General features: G+C 40.1%; 1 protein-coding gene and 2 long non-coding RNA genes across 4 annotated transcripts; 1 reads left to right on the top strand and 2 right to left on the bottom strand.

The window, feature by feature from the left end:
- Positions 1–7,917: 7,917 nt before the first annotated feature.
- LOC147514903 (uncharacterized) lies at positions 7,918–14,389 on the bottom strand. The gene is made up of 4 exons (XR_015213305.1): positions 14,254–14,389; positions 14,032–14,100; positions 13,883–13,933; positions 7,918–8,245 (listed from the first exon to the last, which is right to left on the bottom strand). It is a non-coding gene; the product is annotated as an uncharacterized LOC147514903 (long non-coding RNA).
- Positions 8,253–9,720, bottom strand: LOC147514904 (uncharacterized). Its single transcript, XM_086594421.1, has 2 exons — positions 9,372–9,720; positions 8,253–9,263 (listed from the first exon to the last, which is right to left on the bottom strand). Exons 1-2 carry the CDS (start codon positions 9,426–9,428, stop codon positions 8,499–8,501), a joined length of 822 nt encoding a protein of 273 aa, XP_086450547.1. The 5' UTR covers positions 9,429–9,720; the 3' UTR covers positions 8,253–8,498.
- Positions 14,390–15,965: 1,576 nt separating the features above from the next.
- LOC147514902 (uncharacterized) lies at positions 15,966–19,611 on the top strand. 2 transcript variants are annotated; one of them, XR_015209725.1, is made up of 5 exons: positions 15,966–16,114; positions 17,154–17,222; positions 18,368–18,650; positions 18,759–18,822; positions 18,932–19,611. It is a non-coding gene; the product is annotated as an uncharacterized LOC147514902 (long non-coding RNA). The 2 variants fall into 2 exon arrangements; XR_015209724.1 differs by having other exon boundaries at positions 18,368–18,822.
- The last annotated feature ends 530 nt before the right edge of the window (positions 19,612–20,141 follow it).

Raw genomic sequence — 20,141 nt, 5'->3', positions numbered from 1 at the left:
CTAAACCTACCTACAATTTAAATGCTGGAAACTTGACAAGATTGCAAAAGCCAAGATTTTGGTTCCAAAACAGTTGTAATTAAAAACACTCACAAAATTCAAAACTAAACATAAACTTACTGATCCATTGATTAATTCACAACATGGGACCTCATAAATAAGTTCAAAGAGTCTCAAAATGCAATTCGAATCCAGCCAACACACCCACAAGTATTGTATTGACATAAAAATCCAATATTTCAACAAAATTTTGCATTGTTTCGAACATGACCCATTTCTATTTAACTATAATCAAAATTACCTGTATGATAAGAAGAGAAGACCTTTTGTTTCAAGCGTTCTTTGGTGCCACATTTGCCACTACTGTCGAAGTCGTTAATGTGGACATAGAAAAAAAAATCAATTAACCATTGACCAGAGAGAGAAAATCAATTAACCTTCGAACTGAGAAACAAGAAGTTTAACGGCGGTGGTGGTAGATTGTAGAGAAGTCGAAGCTTACCTTAGATTTAACAGTGGTGGTGTATTATGCAAAAGTCGAAGTTTTAACGTGGTGGAGGAAACCCAAAAATCTAATCTGAAAAGAATTAAACAAAGATTGAACCAACCAAAAGTCGATGCTTTAATGGTGTGGAGGATTGACCAAAATTAAAGCTTTCAAATTTAATCAAAAGAAAGAAAAAAGGAGAATAATACCTAATCTTTGAAGTGTGCTGGAGGAAAGGAGGAAGAAGATTTTGTTATTGCTTTTTTTTTGGTATGAAGATGATTCGGTGCAGTAAATTAAAGAAAAGATGAGTATTGCTGTGTGGGAGGGGCTTTCCAATTTTTAAGGGTTGGAATCCAATAATTAGAAAGGCCCGTGAGAAAAATTGGTTAAATTAGAATATCCCGCCCTTGTAAAAAGACCATCAACGACGCCATTGTCATAGCAGCGAAAGTAAAGTGAAAAAAAAAACGTTAGTTATAACTTATAAACAAAAACTTCTTGCAACGGTAGAGGCGCCACAATTGAATAGTTGTTTAGTAGCATCGACAACGGCGTCGCATTTATCACAAAATGTATTTATTATTTTACCAAAATAAATAATTACGGCCTATTGGTCACACAAAAGGCGTGACAATAAGTAAGTTTGAGTCAGGCTGGAGCAGATAAAACGGTAAACTATTAGGGACACTAGAGGCATCACAATAGATATCTTTTACTAATGAATTTTGAGCGCTGCAAATGAGTGCGCTGCAACTGAACCCTTCTATTGTAGTGCTCCTGAGAACACAAGGCTGGAGTTGTCAATGAAACTGGGATTTGTGGCTTCTAATAATGAGTTTGAATATGAAGCAGTGATAGCAGGTTTAGATTTGGCACAAGATCTGGGAGTAAGCGAGTTATCGGTGTTCTCTGACTCTAACTTGGTTATTTGTCAGATGAATGGGGGGTTTGTGGCGCGTTGTCCAAGGATGGCACGATATCTGGAGGTTCTACAACGAAAAGCCAGCAAGTTCAAAAGGATTTAGTTTGCCCATTTGGGCCGCGGTGAAAACAGACATGCTGACGCTTTAGTATATGTGGCTGCTGTACTTCCAGGAACAGAGGGTCGCTCTATTGAAGTAAGAGTTTTGAGCAGGCCAAGTACATCAGAAGAAGAGGGTCTGTGTCTCACCATTGAGAGGGAGGCAGGGTGGATGACGCCTGTTAAAACTTTTCTGATGGGAGTAGAGATAGAGAATACAAAGGAGAGACGAAAGATGGAGCAAGTAAGTCAGAGATATGTTCTGTTAGATGGGGATTTGTACAGGAAGAGTTTTAGCGAGCCACTATTGAGATGCATAGGGCCACAGCAGGTGCAAGAAGTGTTAGCCGAGGTACATGAAGGTGATTGTGGAAGTCACTCAGCTGGACGAACAACAACCCATAGATTGATATCTCAGGGGTATTTTGGGCCCCATATGAAGAGGGATGCAACAGAGTATGCAACAACTTGTGAGAAATGCCAGAGGTTTGCACAACTCATCCATTCCCCAGCAGAGCCGTTGCATAATGTGTTTAGTCCGTGGCCATTCGCCATGTGGGCACTGGATATAGTGGGGCCCTTGCCCATGGCAAGCGGCAAAAGAAGATTTATGCTGGCCGCCATTGATTATTTCACCAAGTGGGTGGAGGGAGTGGCACTACAGCAAGTCAAAGAAGAGAATGTGAAGAAGTTCCTTTGGGAGAACATAATATGCAGATTCGGATTGCCCTATACAATCATTGCAGATAATGGAACACAATTTACTGGGGGAAAGGTGCGTCAATTCCTTCAAGCCTACAAAGTGAAACAAGGGTTCTCGGCGCCATACAATCCGGAGGGGAATGGTCAAGCGGAGGCATCAAACAAAATCATCATGGACAATTTAAAGAGAAAGTTGGAGGACAGAAAGGGAGCGTGGGCTGATGAATTGAATCACGTTTTATGGGCTTATCGTACCACACCGCGAACTTCCACGAATGAATCACCATTCGCAATGGCATACAGAGTAGAGGCTGTCATACCGGTGGAAATGATAGAGAAAACGACAAGAACCAGGGCCGTGGAAATGGGTCTAAATGAGAAGATATTAGCCATTGAGTTGAATGTAATTGAGGAAAAAAGAGATATAGCTCGCATGCGACTGGAGGAGTATCATCGAAGGCTACAGAGACAGTATGATAGACGAGTAAAGCCACGGGCATTCATGATTGGGGATTTGGTGCTGCGAAGGGTTACCCTAGCCACTAAGAAGGAGAATGACGGCAAACTAGGACCCAACTGGGAAGGACCGTATGTCGTGACAGAGAAGGGAACTTCTGGCAGGGGCAACGATTGAGAAACAATGGAATATAATAATGTTGAAGAAATTCCATGAAAGAAGCAGTGTTTAGCTTTCCGGGGGGACAAGAAAAATTGTTGTATATATAGAGCGATTAAAAATGTATTGTGTGTGGAATTCTAAGTCAATGAAATAAAGAATGCATTTCTGGCACCATAGCATGAATACTGGTTGATCAAAGACAGCGGGGGGGATGAGCCCTTCTCGGATGCAACGTCCGAATCAAACTGGGGGCAAAATAAGTGCCCCCATCAGGCTTCACATCCGTTCAAAATGAGCGGGGGGGACGAGCCCTTCGCGGACTTCACGTCCGAATCAATCAAGGGGCAAAATGAGCTGCCCCGCATTAGGCTTCCCAGCCATTTAAAGACAGCGGGGGGGATGAGCCCTTCGCGGACGCAACGTCCGAATCAAATTGGGGGTAAAATGAGCTGCCCCCATCAGGCTTCACAGCCATTCAAAGAGAGCGGGGACGAGCCCTTCAGCGGGCCTAACGTCCGAATCAAACGGGGGCAAAATGAGCTGCCCCCATGGGGCTTCATACCGTTCAAAAGAGAGGGGGGACGAGCCCTTCGCGGACGCAATGTCCGAATCCAACTGGGGACAAAATGAGTTGCCCCCATCAGGCTTCACAGCTGTTCAAAGACAGCGGGGGGGATGAGCCCTTCACGGATGCAATGTCTGAATCAAACTGGGGACAAAATGAGTTGCCCCCATCAAGCATCACAGCCGTTCAAAGACGGGGGGATGAGCCCTTCGCGGACGCAACGTCCGAATCAAACTGGGGGCAAAATGAGCTGCCCCCATCAGGCTTCACAGCCGTTCAAAGACAACAGGGGGGATGATCCCTACGCAGAGTACACACCCGAATCAAACTTGGGGCAAAATGAGCTGCCCCATTAGGCTTCACAGCTGATCAAAGACAGTGGGGGGATGAGCCTTCACGGACTGAATGTCCAAATCAATTATGAAGCAAACTTAGGTAAGATAGAAAAGAACTCCAACGCTAAAGAGATCAAAAGTACATTCAATGGGAATTAGATTTGCTAACAAGGAACTCGGGAATGCAAAACAACTGACATTAAAAACTGCTGGGCATACCCAGAAAACCAGGCAAAGGATATAATACAAAAAGTGCAATGAGTCATAGTATAGGGATTACAACAAACACAAAAACACAAGTTTCGCTTAGACAAAGACATGAATTCAAGTGAGTTACTACTGCCCTTCGGTCGCATCCTTCGGAGTGGACGCCAAATCCCCTTCACCAGAGGAAGGAGGATCGTTATCCAAGTCAATGGGAAAGGCAACCACACTGGATGTGGGTAGAGGCATCACTTGAGTAGCAGCATCAGTGGGGGAAGTGACCTGAGAGGGAGCAGGCAAGAGAACAGAGGTTGGAATATCCGCTGCTAGAGGGGGAACGGGAAGAAGACGGCCAGACGCAGTGAGATTTTTGAGCTGTTGTTTAAGTTCACAGCTAATCTTCTTCTCGGCTAGACTACGAAAACGGTCTGCAGCCTCCATCACGGTCTTGTTTACAGCGGCTTGAGTAGCTATCTTACCCGCCACTTTTTGGCCCTTGAGTTTGGATGTTACACCGGACACATAGTCGCGATGCTTGTCTTCAGCTAGCTGGAGCGCCTTTTGAGCCTTCACGGCTATAATTCGAAGATCGTCACGATCTTTCTCCAACTTGGCGTATTTGGCCTTCTAGCCATCAGGGCCTTCAATCTCTTGCTTCACGGTCTCCAGCGATTCCAGCGTGTTGGTTAAGCCGCGCACCACGTAGCCAATGTCCAAACTCAACTGAAAAGAATGATTGGTTACCAAACTATCCAAATGAAAAGATAGGTTGCAAGGAGAAAAATTTAAACCTTTTCCCAGCCATGGTAGATGGAAGCTCTATGCAAAGCAAACGTGCCAGAGTCTCCATATGCTTAGTCTTTGGGAAGATGCGAGCTAAAAAAAAGAAAGGCCGCAACAGCGGTGTTTTCTAGGGCCGAGTCATGAGTTGTTATATCCCGTTCCCTGGCCCTGAATTGAGGGCGCCATATGTCAATGGCACCAGATGGCAAAGGCCCAGATGGATAAGGGTCTTTACTAGGGCGGCGTGAAGGAGCAATAGGCCGCGATGGTACAAATGCAGTTTCAGTGAATGCCGGAGCAGCGGTTCTAGCCTTTTTGGCTGGGGGACTCTTGGCCTCAACTTTGGTGGCCTCCTCCCCGTCCGAGTCACTGTCCCAAAGTTTGAGCTTATTAGTGGCCATGGCAGCTTCAGTTACAGCGGATGAGGGTTAAGTAAAGTCGTCTTCCCAATCCGCCACAACAAAGTAGGAAGAGGGGGCGGTATTAGGAGTAGCGGTATGAGATTGAGAGGCAGCTCGTTGGGCAACAACTTTGGAGTGGTATATCTTGTTGGTGTACTTGAAGGACTTGAAGGCCTTTCTTTTAGGGTGAGGAGAGGATTTGGGAAGTCTTTCTTTGGGTGGTGCTGGGCGGTAGAGCAGACTTTGATAGTTACCAATGCTTTTCAATGAAGGATCAAGGAGAAGAGGGTTGCCCTTGTCTGAATCTATACCAAGAACTTCACACTGGGCACTTCCCAAATCACGGAGCCTTTGAAAAATTGCTGATGAGACGCCAGTGTAAATTTTAGATCGCGAATCTGGGCTCCAACCTGTGTCACAGAAGAAAGACAAGTTAAAAGCAAGTTAGGAAAGGGCACTGCGAACCAAAAGATGTTACGTTCCACTAGAAAGGAAACTGAGATGCCTTAGAGAAACTTCAGATGAAAGATCCGCGGATAGAAAACTACCGGACACATATAACGGATAATAATGTCATACTTTGTCAGAGGTAGTAATGTGGAGGACAAATGACTTCTTCTGTGGATAGGTACAAAAGGATTGGTATCCTACACTACCAAATTTGGTGCTTTTCTTTATATAATAATGAGTTATTATGTCGCAGAGTTGGATTTTGGGTGAATTGGTTTTGTTGTAGTGATTCGCGGCGTATAAGATGCGCCAAAAGTTACCAATGCCTTGGCATGGGGGGATATTGAAGTGGTTACATATCTCGACATCTAGAGGAGTTAAGGGAAACCGCAAGCCTGCAGCTATCTGACCTACGGTAGCGATGAGACAACCGGGCCGCGGTGTGACTAGATGTGGGAAATGGGTGACGCCAGGCACGTGCTCAAGGATCACGTCGGCTGGGATGCCGTAAGTAGTTTTAACCATAGTACAAAATATCAGGATATGGGTATTTATCGATCTCTGATTTATGGATATGTATCGTAGATATATCTCTCTCTTTGGGGATATTTGACATTGTTTCACATGCAAATATCGTGGATATATTCAAAATATCGACAAATATCGTGGATATCGTGTATATTTCTTAATATATCATGATACATTATTTATATTTATTTGAAATATAATGATAAATATTAAATAAAATTGTTACATATACAAAATATCGCCAAATATCTCCAAATATCGCAAATATCGTTGAAATATTGCCGATATTTACAGTCGTATATATCTCTGAACATATCGGGATATTTATATATCTTTCTCTGAAATCTGGATAGATATCGACAAATATCGTGATATATCGGGATATTTTGTACTATGGTTTTAACGGCATCTAAGTTGGGTCTACAGCGATATGAAAGCGGGGGAGGAAGAGGGGCTTTCCTTCCTGAAGTGGAAGGTTCTGCGGCAGGGCTAGAAGTGTCAGAAGCCGTTGACTCAGATCGTTCCGCGGTATGACCGCTAGATCTGGAGGTGGAGGACGTAGATCCCTTGGAGCGAGTACCTGAGGTACTCACATATTCGGATTCCGACATGATGGAATCAAACAAATTGGAGAGCCCCAACTGAGGTAACAAGGGGGAAATAAACCACGAAGGGAAATGAAGGAACAGTAACACGAATAAGCGTAATCGGGTACAAAGGACAGGAACAAAGAGGATGAAGACAAACCTGAGGTAACAAGCAGCAAAGAGCAACGAAAACGAAGAACAGTGAAGAAAACTCGAACCTTGAGCGGCCAAAAATCCACCGGAAATGAAGAACAGTGAGAAGGAGGAGCAGAGGGAGAAAAGTGAGAGGGTTTAGATGCAAAAGTGGGGTTTTGAAGAAAGAGAGATGTTTGAGCGGGATACTAAGCGACAGTGGTAAAAACGTAATATCAGAAGAAAAAGGACCAGAGGAAAAAGGACACGTGGGTCCTTGAAAATCGAAAAGGCAAGTTCGATGCGCGTGCGCCGAAAAGACAGGTTTCATACACGTGCGCCTTGGACACGTGGATGATGGCGCACATGCAAAGGAGGTATGTGCCAGAGATGGAATATTTGGAGGGGGAGGTTTGAGATGATTCTCGGAACCGTAGACTGTCCGCGGACCATAAATGATACCGTGGAATGTCAACGGGACCGAGAGGGGCATCTGTATAGGACCTATTGATGACATGTAGAGTCAGAGGTACAAAAGGGTCGTACGCAGAGTTGCGAAGAGGAGACATGATGCAGCGGATCAGGTCTGCAGTAACCTAACTGCCGAGAACTGCCATATAGGGAGTGGGACAGGTGGAGAGCTGAAGGGCGCGTGATGAAGAGGAGATGAACGAACCTGATGAGAAGGGAAGTTAGGAAAAAAGAGAGAGTATAAAAAGAACTAGTGAATGCCCGTGCCAGTCGGCACTCTAGACACATTGCTTTTGAACAACACCCCAAGAGACAATCTCTATGGTAGCATTAGATCGATGATATAACCATTTCCAACAGTTTTATACTTCATAATCATTTCATACGCATACTCAAGTGAGCTTAATTATTGCAATTATATGCATTTCATTTCTCACAAACCAACTCATTACACATACCCTTACACATTCATTAATTCAATACATATCAGAATGAGAATGATGAAAATAAAGGGAGAGAGTCTTCAATTAAGAGCATCATCATTTTTTTTAAAAAAATAAAAAAAATCCAAACAGAGTCTCCTTTGTATTTTCAACATTTCAAAACCTAAATCTGTCATAACATGAAAATCAAACAATACAATTCTCATAGATCAACCATACCAAAATATATAACTTCATATTTATACATAACACAAATTACTTCTAAAACTAAAAGACAACTCATTAAACATTAAAGAAGACTTTGCATAATTTTTCACCTAGGACTAATTATAGTAACGAAAGGGAAAAATAAAATAAAATAAATACTCCACGCTCACTGATCGAGTTCCTCATTTCTCTCATTCTCCTCTCTATGCATACTGTTCACACCATTCTGCTACCATATGGATAAATGAGCCATGGAGCAAAGACTACAATCATGTCGCTGAAAAATTATGGAAATTTAACTTTGTACCTGCAAACAAACCACATACACATGATTTTTTTAGACTTGATACATTTAGCATATTGTTTACAAAAGAGATGGTTCTCAAAATAAAATAATCTCTATTCTTATTTTTAAGTATCCACGCTATCACCAAAAAAAAAACCTATCATAAAAACTTACATAGCATATATATGGATACAACATATTCTTTAATTTCTAAACCAATAAAAGTAACATTCTTTAATTTCTCACTCACCTTTTCTCATTGGTATCGATGTTCTTAGAGAAGAACTTCTGGGTATACGACATTTGTGGTACAATTTCTTGCATTAGGTGGAAGAAAAACGGATATTCTTTTTGAAGAAGTACATCTGGACATGGCCACATAGAGTTGCCCACGACTGAAAACTGGTGTCCTCAAATCAATGCCAACATATTTCACTGACTGACCTTGCGACTTATTAATTGTCATGGCATAAGCTAGTCGAAAAGGGAATTGTCGCCTTGATAGTTTGAAAGGCAACTCTGAATTTGAGGGAGCCAAAGATATTCTTGGGATGAGTACCGGATTTCCAGCTTTCTCTCCAGTCAAAATTTTGGCTTGAAGGACTTTACTCACACATTGAAGCACCATAAGTCGTGTCCCATTGCAAAGGCCATCTTTAGGTGCTATGTTCATGAGCAACATTATAGGGCATCCAGGTTTTAACTTGAGATTGAAAGGTGGTAAGCTAGAAGGGTCGAGGGAGTTGAGAAACTTAGTGGGATAGTGATCCCCACTTGGATTATCAATATCATCTTCGATAATTTTATCTGCAGCCAAATACTCGAGCGCTTCACCAGGGAACAAATTCAGTGCAACCTCATTAATTGCACTCACATCATCATTACGGGCAGCAAGAATAGTACGATTAGTTAAGAAAGTTGGAGACGGTGTGTCCATAACATCCAATTGGGGATAGACAGAGAAGATGAGTTCTTGGATATTGGTACACTTGCGGATTCCATTCGGCAATTGTACGCATTCTTTGGGATTCAAACCAATCTAAATGAATCAAAGCAAAAAATGAATTCATTAGTTTCTAAAATAGTTCGTTTATATATGGAACTAATAGAGAAAAACCATTCTAATTAGAAGGCATTAATAGCACACCTCCAACAAAAAATCGGCGAATTCGACATTCTCAGACTCCGCCATTTCAAGCCGCATGTTCTGTACCAAGTGCAAAACTTCTAAATAACTCCAAAGGAAAGAGTGTCATAGTGATGCACCAACAAATTGCTCTCTCTGGCCTAACGGTATAACAGGTAGTGTTTGTCGAAAATCACCACCAAGAACTGTAGTGATACCACCAAATATCTTCTTGTTTCCGCAAATATCTTGAAGTGTTCTATCCACAGCCTCAACACAGTATCTATGTTGCATGGGCACCTCATCCCAAACAATTAGTTTTGTTTCTTTAAATAGGTCAGCAAGGTCGGAATGTTTAGCAAAGCCGCAAAAAGTGTATCCATCACATCAATTGGAATTTTAAATGTAGAATGAACAGTGCGTCCACCAAACAATAACAAAGATGCAATTCCCGATGATGCCACCATGATAACAATAAGGCGCATGCTGCGGCAGGCCTTTGCAATTGTATTATATAAAAAAGTTTTCCCTGTACCAGCTGCTCCATTCAAAAAGAAAAGTTTGCCCTTGTCACCATATATAATGAATGAATCGGTCAAAGAAGTTGTAAGCATGAAGTTGTTCGCGTCATTAAGATGACTCACATCAATTGCGCGACCTCTTCTCCTATGCCTTCATCTTTGAAGTTAGCGTTGCTCCCAAATGAGCCTATTGCCAACAATTTTGCTCCAATCCTCCTTTTGCTTTGGCATGGGCGGGAAATCTTCCAATGTCTTCCCAGATTCTAAAAGGATTTGTTCCACCAAATATAAGCCGTAATCTGTTATTTGCTCATCAGTTGGATCTGGGATGCCATGTTTTGTTCGAAGCCAGTGTCCAAGATCATCACATATACTCGATGCAAATTTGCTCCAAAGTAGATCTGGTCGTAACGGATGACACTCTAAAAGAATTACACAAAACAACCTCCGCAGTTGATATCCAGTTTTCATTATCGCCGCCTCTTCTAGGCATTGTATCCACTCATCATCAGCTTCCAACAGCCCACGGGCAATATATGCTTCTTTGTATGTGTTGTACACGGTATCACCAACTTTATAAAGATATACAAATGAGGTAGGCCCTTTTACAACAGTAAGTAACAAGCGTAGATAAAACCTCTCCCCGGTATTAGGGCTTGCAAAATACATCCTACCAATGGAAGGTCCCTGAGTCCTAGGAGTCCACTCTTGAGAGTCTTTGTGAAAAACATAGTGTCGTGGAAATTCTTGATAGGTATATGCTCGTGCATCTGGATTTTCATCACAACGTTTAAAGAAAGCTGTCAGTGTTGAAGTTTGGTCTCTGGCTCGGGCAAGAATTGCATCCATAGGCTCTTTGCTATTGAAAACAACCCTATGCATACTTTCCAAATGAAGCGCCAATCGTTGGACACTTGGAAACTCTTTATGCATTGGATTCTAAAATAGATTCCATGCAGCTTCTGTTGGTCCAATGTACCTTGCATCGATATATTGCTGAATCTCATCATTTGTTCCTGCTGCCACCACTGTTGCTTTGTCATAGCCTTTGTAGATGTACTTGTTAATATATTTAACAGCTTGACACGATGCACAACTTCAACATTGATATGGCAGTCAAACATTTTAGACAAATATGCATTATAGGGAACAACATCTCCATTATCAACTTTAACCATTTTATTCTTCCTCTTCACAAAATATTTCTTGCCAGTGTCACGCCTTCGGTAAATGGAGTACCCTTTTTTATCCATAATTGTTTCCTCCACAAACTCTTTTGGATAGCCTTTGGTGCATCGACCATTTTCCATACATGAAGCACTCGAATCTCGATCACCACAGGGGCCATGAACCATGCACTTCTTCACTGTTTCAAATAATGCAGGGTGGGTGTCGGGGTCTGGGAATTCGGCACATACAAATTTATCCACTTGCTCACTGTTTCGAATCTTGTCATCATGCGCGAGAAATAAAAGGCAATGCATGTGTGGAAGACCGCGCTTCTAAAATTCAATGGTATAAACATATGCAACCACCCGACCGAAGATATCATTCTTCAAGATTTCTTTCATAATTGCTTTTCGTTTCAGCTCAAATACCCGTGCAACTATTTCAGGCCGAAGTGTTGAAGTTTGGTGTTCCTTGAGCGCATCTTTAATTTCTTGCCAATTAGGGTTTGCAGTCACCATAAGAAAAATATCTGGGTGCTTATAGTGCCGGGTGATAGCCATTGAATCCTGAAAAATCTCGTACATGTGCCTTGGACTTCCAACATGCGAGGAAGGCAAAATGAACCGTTGGCCAATTTGATTAGGACTTAATCCCTCAAGTGCAACATCTGTCAAACACTTGTACACATCCTAACGGATGGTGTCTTGATTTAGTCTAATATATCGTAGACAGTTCTGTTCATATGCAGCCCAAGCATCAACCAAAAATTCATGCAACAATTTACACCCAAGCAAGATGGATGAGTACTCTGTGGGTCGTTCAAACAAACGGTAGGCGTAATATAATAATTGGGTGAGTCTTGCATTGCTTGGAGCATTTCTCTTGACGTCCCACAACTTTAAATCAGGTGACCAACCCAAATCCCCATAAGGAAACAGAAGAACATAATGCAAAGGCAAATAAGCGGGATGACATTCGCTTATCCGTTCCAACTCATGCCCTCCTTTCAAGCGAAGTACAATATCACGCATGGCATCAACCTTACTCCCATCTCCAGACAATATCACTGTGATCTCATCAATTGTCAGAAGATTGTACCTTCGTCTATCCGAACGCGGATCATAGTATAGATGGACCGGAACATTGTTATTCTTAGAAGTATTTTTAGTTAAAACCTCAAATGCTTGCTTATAGATATCACAAAACTTATGGGTCTGCAGAAGAGTTTCTTGTACAGTTTTCAATACTTCCCTTGACAAATTCGGGTTGCGATTGTGGCGGTGATCCAAAGCAGCTAAGGGATCATAAATATAAAGTTGTGAAAACTTAGGTTCCATCCCCGGATCAGGCAACAATGAACCGATTTGGTGCTGCAACTCCCTATGGACAGTGAATGAGGTTGGACCACGCCCATGTAACACACGATCGTTAAATTTGCAACCAAGACTGGTAAAGGCATTACACACATTGTATTGCCGAATCTGCTCACGGAATAATCTTGCACGTTTATTAGATCCTTCGAATAAAGATTTAAGTGCCGGAGACAGTGGAGAAGGAAGCGGTAGCTTAACTTTTCCTTTTAAACAGCAAGTTCCAAATAAAGGTCGGTTGCGCCTTGATTTCAATAACTGTTCATCTTTCCAATGAAGGGCCGAACAAAATGGACAAAGAACATCCATCTTTCCCAAAAAGTGACGGCGATTTGGAACTGGAAGCGCATGACCTCTATGAGAATTAAGAATTTCTTCTTCACTTTCGTCAAATACAGTTATATCATGATCACTGCAAAAATAGACCTATGATATATCACGCTTTACGATATGTTGAAACCTAACATAAGAGTGAGAATTTAAGCGCTTAACTTACATAGTGTTATCCTCACAACTTTGCATTGTTACATCTTTTGTGACTGGAGGCTGGTTTTCTCTGTAAGAGATATCATACATTGATGAAGAGGACCCAACTTCGTACGTTGACCTCGTCTTCTTAAAGGAATCTGCTATGTAATCAGACATAACATCTTTTTCTCTCTGTCTTTGATTTTGTTGTGCTATAGTCATTTGATCGTGATTTAGAGGCACTTGCATTTCCCTTTATCTTCGAAGACGTTGTGCAACAGATCTTCGATTAGGAGGTGCAATAGATCTTTGACTGGGAGGCACAACAGATAACATATTGGGAACCGCAATAAAACTTCGATTAGGAGGCACAACATATAGCCTAGTGAGAACTGCAGTGGATCTTCGATTAGGAGGCACAACAGATAGCCTATTGGGAGCTGCAGTAAATTTTCGATTAGGAGGCACAACAAATAGTCTATTGGGAGCTATATTAGATCTTCGATTATGAGGCACAACCGATGGAGAAGGAGTAGATCTTCGATTATGAGGCACAATAGATGGAGAAGGAGTAGATCTTTGATTATGAGGCACAATAGATGGAGAAGGAGTAGATCTTTGATTATGAAGCACATCAGATGGAGAAGGAGTAGATCTTCGATTAGGAGGCACATATACTAAATTGGGGGGCGTAGCATATCTTCGATGGGGAGGCACATATATCGGATTGGGAGGTGTAATAGGATGTCGTCTTTGTGGAATTGATCGCAGGTGAATTAACGACTCCTTTCCCCTCTTTCATTTCTCCGGTTTGTGGTAATGAAGTCGCGACCTAAGATACGCCCGTTAATATGTTGATATAGTTGTACTCGTAAATAACAAACAATCAATAGAATGATAGATATGTAACTGGACAAATATATATGTGTAAACAAATATATGTGTGTGATAGATATTAAAGTGGTTATGACACAAAGTGAAATCACATAATAGTATTTCATACTGTTGCAATTCGCTCTTGCACAGCCTGAATTCGCTCTTTCACCATGATTGCCTAGGAAGGAAATTATGCAGAAAGTTAAATGGTATAATAATTGAAATGATGGTTTAATAAGGGGAGTTTTGAGAACAAAAGCGGGTGAAATATTATACCTGGAATATTGGTTTAGGGGATTTCTAACCAACTTCTGTGAAACTCAAGAGAAGCTCATGAATATCCTCCTGAACAAAAAATCAAATTAAGTTCAAACAATGTTGTAATAGACTGATTCTCATGATAGACAATATTCAAATGACATTTCGATTCCCGTAAATAACAAACAATCAATATAATGATAGATATGTAACTGGACAAAAGCGGGTGAAATATTATACCTGGAATATTGGTTTAGGGGAGCTCTAACCAACTTCTATGAAACTCGAGAAGTTCATGAATATCCTCCTGAACAAAAATCAAATTAAGTTCAAGCAATGTTGTAATAGACTGATAGACTGATTCTCATGATAGACAATATTAAATTGTCATCGAAAATCCGAACTACACATGGTCATCAATATAGAGAACTTGCTTCTTGGTAAGAACAGTGTAGATGGATAATTGAAATATCTTTCGACGTATTGTGAAAGTGCAGTATGAAGATCTACTGTTCAGTTCCATTTTAAAATAATAACCTAGGAATAAATTGGTCGCCTCTAATGTGAATGGTACGCAGGCATCTCCAGCAACAGAAGATCTCAGTAACTTTACTGATAGATCAATATGATCATCTATTTTTTATTTCTTCCTTGATTATTACAGTTGTAACACTAATGATTGTCAACCCACCCAGCTTCTATTGACACTACATGAATGATACACTACATGAATGATACAGTTGTAACACTACATAAATACGGCCTTTATTTCTTCCAACAGTTGTAACACTACAAGAATGACACTATGTTGAACATCAATAAAATGACAAAGTAATTTATGGATTCTAGTAATTTTTGTGATGAATGAATTAGTAACAAAATTGAGTCGAAAGGGATTATGACTACTTACGTTAAAACCACACTAACCGGAGGTGTTTTTTGGCACTTTTGCAGTAGATTTCTTGATCATCTTGATGATATCATTTGTGCCATTAAAAGAGAAAAAAATATATTATGCTTTGCAATTTCTAAAGAGCAAATGCAAGTGCCAAAGAGTCGAACAGAGTGGTAGGACAATAAACCCTCAAATTCACCCAAAATTGGTCTTGCTGCGAGATTGACAATTGAAATCAAATTCTCTCAAAAATGAACCTTTAATTGAATTCTCAAAAATGAAAAAAAAAAAAATCATAGCTTTAATTGAGACGGAGATAAAAAGAACCTTTAAGAGATGCAAATCAAGCCTTCTTTGCTGCACCAATGTTTTTCAGCTGTAGAAAGGAGGAACCATTAGAACTGGGGTACCAATGCTTTTCAGCTGCGGTAGAGAAAGAGTCGTTTTTAAATTTCTGAATCAAGCCTTTCTTTCTTTGACTCAACAAATGAATTTAGCTTGTCTACAAACTTTGTTGGGTTTTTCGAAGGGTTTTTCAAAGGTTTGGGTTTCTAATTTCGCAAGTGTTCCGCACACAGCAGCCGTTAGATCTTGCTATAAATTGATCTGGACCATCCTTTGTTTGTAATTTTGTCCTGTAGTGCTAAAAAAAACCTTAGCTTATTATATAGATAGAGAGAGAAAAAGAGAGGGAGGTCCATTAGGTTGTAATTTTTTGAGTATACAACAACCTACATATGTCAAGGATAATTGAGTTACTACTGCATGTAAGTATGAGATTGTCGAAGGTGTCCTCAATCTCCAAACCTAAGACATGAGTACATGACACACTACACCATAATAGCTTTTTTGTGACACTGGGTTTTTCTCATTAGTGACGCCAAATTGGCGTCAGGACTGTTGTGACACTATTTTGGCGTCACTAAATTGCTAAAGCCGTCACCAATAATTTGAAAATAACCTGGATTAAATTTTGAGAAATTATAAGAAATATTGTGACGGCAAGATAGCGTTAGTGTCTAGAATGCAAGAAATTACAACTTAAGGGACCGTGTCTTCTTCTCTCGAATAAATAACAACTCGAAACTCAGTTCCCATCTCTGTATTTTTATTTCACCCAATTAGCCTTCCTCACTAATTCATTAAATCAGATCTAAACTCGAAACAAAATAATACGATCCCGCTCTCCCATTCACTAATAACAAGGTACGTCTCCATCTTTATTTATAATATCGTTTGTATCAAAATTTCGAAATATCTCAGATCTGATTTCAGTATTTCTAGATCTGTACCTTTAGTATAAATTTGATTGAAATTTTTCTTCTTGTTTGTTAACATTTCAGATCTAAATTAGTAGTAGAAATACAATGGAGAAACACTGTTCATTGTTAATACATTTCGATAAAGGGACATCGGCATTAGCCAATGAGATTAAAGAAGGTTTAGAAGGAACATACCTGCTAAAGTAGAAGCAATGAAAAAAGCATTTATGTTATTATTGAACGGCGAGACGTTACCGCAATTGTTTATTACGATTGTGTGATTACTACTATCGGAAATTTTAATTTGCATATCTGAAATTTTAATTCCATAATAATTATATACTAGAGTTGGTATTGTTAAAGTACTCGCCTAGTCGACATGAGTTCATTGCTTATAATCACCCAAACTTTAGACTAGATTAAGTCATTTAGTGGCATTTCACGTCATTCGGTTTACGAGAAAAATAGATTAGAAGGCACACATCACTATGCTATGCACCATAGTCCTTAGGCAACTAGATGTCGGCATGGTGAGTAGCAGTTTAGAGATTTTGGTTCATATTTCATTACTCATTAGTTACAAGTGGTGTATTAATAGCATGAGGAGTATTAGATGCTAATTAGTAGGATAAGTATTAGAAAAGGAGTTACAAAATGACAAGAGAAAGGAATATTGGCCTAATTCCTTTAGTTCTCATATCTATCTCAACGTTAGCTTAACTTTCTTTGTCTTGCTTCCATTAAATTTCCTTGTATATCTCCCTGTTAAATAGAAGAAAAAACAATTAAAGTAAAGCTTTGAAAGGGGATCTCATTGATGGGTGTTTATACTTTGTTAAGGCAAGTAATTAATTTCTACTTGAATATTGAAGTTCAATTGCTCATTTAATTTACTCTCTAACTTCAAGCCATGGAGTTAGTCATGGGTATTGAAATTAGGAAATTATTAGCAAGTTATTGGTGTATTGATGTTTGAATTTCAGAGAATTGATGATAGAAACATTTATCGGAGGATGAGCATGCTGAACCAAGAGTGGGTTCACTTTGTTTTGGTGAGTGATTGCTCTCTCTTGAGTATGTTTTTCTTAGTTTCTACCAATTATGTAAACACCAAATTAGCAAAGATGACTAACCATTTCATTAATTTTCGTTGTTATAGAATAATTAAGATACACCTTGTTGTTGTCTGACGAGTTAATCCGCGAAACCATAGTAACACAGAAAAAATGAAATTTAACGTTATCTATACTGTGAAGGAATATTATGTCCTGAATTTTAGTGGCTTGGTGATGGCCAGGGCCTGCAGCAGCCTATCAATGTCCTGTAGCGAACTGGCAGTGTCCTGTAGTAGCCTGACAGTGTTTTACGGCAGCAAGGAATACTTTTACTACTAAACACTTTAGTTTTACGGTAGGACTGGTCATTTAGAGCTTCTAATTGTAGCATGAGTTGTCTTGCTCTTACATACATAAGGTGTAGTTGGCCCTTATGTAGTTGCAACTGGGGTGGTGTAGTTTTGAGTCTAGTTTTCGTCCCTTGGAATTTGACACATGTTACTTAGTTATTTTGCATAGGCATTGACATATCCTTTGTATCAAGTAGTTAACTGTTGCTAAAAAAAATTGGTACTTCATTGAATCCCACATTGCTCCTATGAGATCTATGTCTTGTGTTTCCCCTGGTTTTGTTATTCAGTTACACATCTTCGTTGAGTGCTTAAGTATTTTAGCAATTTCTTGCAAGTTGCAACCATTATATGGTTTTGAATCCAAATTTGCCTATGCATTTAATCAACTTCTTTTCAAATTTTAGAGTAATGCAGTAATATGTCTTATTTATTTGTTTTGTGTCTTTATCCAACTTTGCATGACAATATATGCTAGAGAGGCTCGTGTTTCTTTTTTACGTACTAGATACTACTTGGATAGTTTATCCATATGACCTGTCACTCTAAAGCTACTAATTTCTGGTTCATAGCTTCCCTTTTTGCTATCAACCTACATGACCACTAGTTTTCATATGTTGTGTGGTAATTTTTGTGGTGCTAACAAACATAGACACATCTCATGCCTTTAGCATCTTGTTCTACTTCATACAAATGTTTTAGCTTTTAAGTGCTTCATATAGTAAATCCTACTATGCACCTGTCCTCCTTTTGCTTTGGTTTCCTTTGAAGTTCAAGTTCAAATTGTGCTAGATGGAATGTTATTTGCCGAAGAGCAAGAAGGTTTGCCGAAGAGCACTAGACACTATGCAGTCAAGCCTATGGGGCGCAGTAATATTGAAAGCTTGGGAATTATACGTACAACGCTGCGGTCAAGCCTATCTGTCTTGTGTTGCTTTGTATCCCTTTCCCTCTTGTTTGGGTCAACATGGCGAAGTTACTTACTTTCATAGGCCAGTACCTCTATCAAAGAATGCACTCAACGGTCTCAGCGAGTTCTTACGCCATACCATTTTGGACTTGGAGTTGCTGCAAGGTTGGTTCTACACTCTTCTGCAACAATTCATCATTTTATACATGCTTGCGTAAAGTTCTGTAGTTGCAACTAGGGTGTTTTTGTGAACCTGAATTTGATTGTCAATAGAAGACCAAGGATGTCGAGCTTCACAAGAAGCTTGGGACTTGAGAAGTACAACCTGAATTTAATGGTAAGTGTAGTTATATTATGCATGCACCATATTAAAATATTTGTATACCTTGTTCGTAACAATGTGTTTAGGTATGAGTTTTGATAAAGCTTATGGTTGTTTATTGTAGCTGCTAAGGTAACCCCTTTTCTTTTGGGAGACCAATCCACAGAGGAGAGGGTACAATTATTTCAAGCAACTAGACTTCACTGGTGGTAGTGTGAGTGTGTGCTGGCAGGTGGTGGTAGTGTGGTGTATGTGAGAGAGTGTGTGCAGGTGGTAGCGTGTGAGTGTGTGTGTGTGTGCAGGTGCTAGTGTGGTGAGTGTGTGTGCAAGTGCTAGTGTGAGTGTGGTGTGGTGCTGTTCCTGCTGGGTGGAGTGTGTGCTAGGTGCTGCTACTGGGGGCCTGCCTTCTGCTGGTGCCTGCTGCTGCTGTGCCGCTGCTGTTGCTGCCGGTGCCCCGGTGCCTGCTGTTGCTGCTGCCATGGAACTGTCTCCCTTTGGTATTCTTGACCCCTTTAATCTATTCTTGACCCCGGTGCTGCTGCCATTGCTTTGAGAAGTTCGTAAGAAGGCTATGAAGACAAGAAAGACGAAACATGGTGGCTGGTCTTTGAGAGATCTTTCAATTCTTGTCTTTTTATAAGTCGTCGTCCACCGGTTCCTTGTTTTTTAGATAATCTCATTGGTTCATTGTAAGTGTAGGTAGGAACTTATATAAATAGGCATTGTTAATACAATTGTTAAGAATTGAGAATACAATGTTGTATTAAATATTTTTAATACAAGATTCTTTTTTCTCTTGTGAAATGGTAATGAAATCAGTTGTGGATGAATGGAAAGAAATATATAGTAGTGAACTAGTGATTGGAGCACTAGCAGGTTGTTTCAATATGTAGCCAACAATTTTTTTTTTTTTTTGAAATATTAATACAGATTAGTGACACCAAAATGGCGTCACAAATATTTGTGATGCCAAAATGATGTCACAAATTTGTGACGCCAATTACTGACGCCACAAATATTTGTGACGTTAAAACGCCGTTAGAAATTTGTGACGCTAAATTGGCGTTACAAAAAATAGTGACGCCAAAATACCGTCACAAATATTTGTGACGTCAGTTTGGCATCACAAATTTGTGACGCTAATTTGGCGTCACAAAAAATAGTAACGCCAAAATGCCATCACAAAAAAAATAACGCCAAACTGTGATGCTATATTTGTGACGCCAAAATGGTGTCACTAAAATTATTTGTGACGCCATTTTGGCATTGCAAAAAGGCTGTTTTGGTGTAGTGACATTTCATGGGTTCTTTGTTTTCTAACATATAATTGGTCC

The sequence above is a fragment of the Coptis chinensis genome, chromosome 2 (assembly GCF_015680905.1).
Source record: "Coptis chinensis isolate HL-2020 chromosome 2, ASM1568090v1, whole genome shotgun sequence".
In the NCBI taxonomy this organism is placed as follows: Eukaryota; Viridiplantae; Streptophyta; class Magnoliopsida; order Ranunculales; family Ranunculaceae; genus Coptis; species Coptis chinensis.
This window is presented reverse-complemented; position numbering and strand designations above follow the sequence as displayed.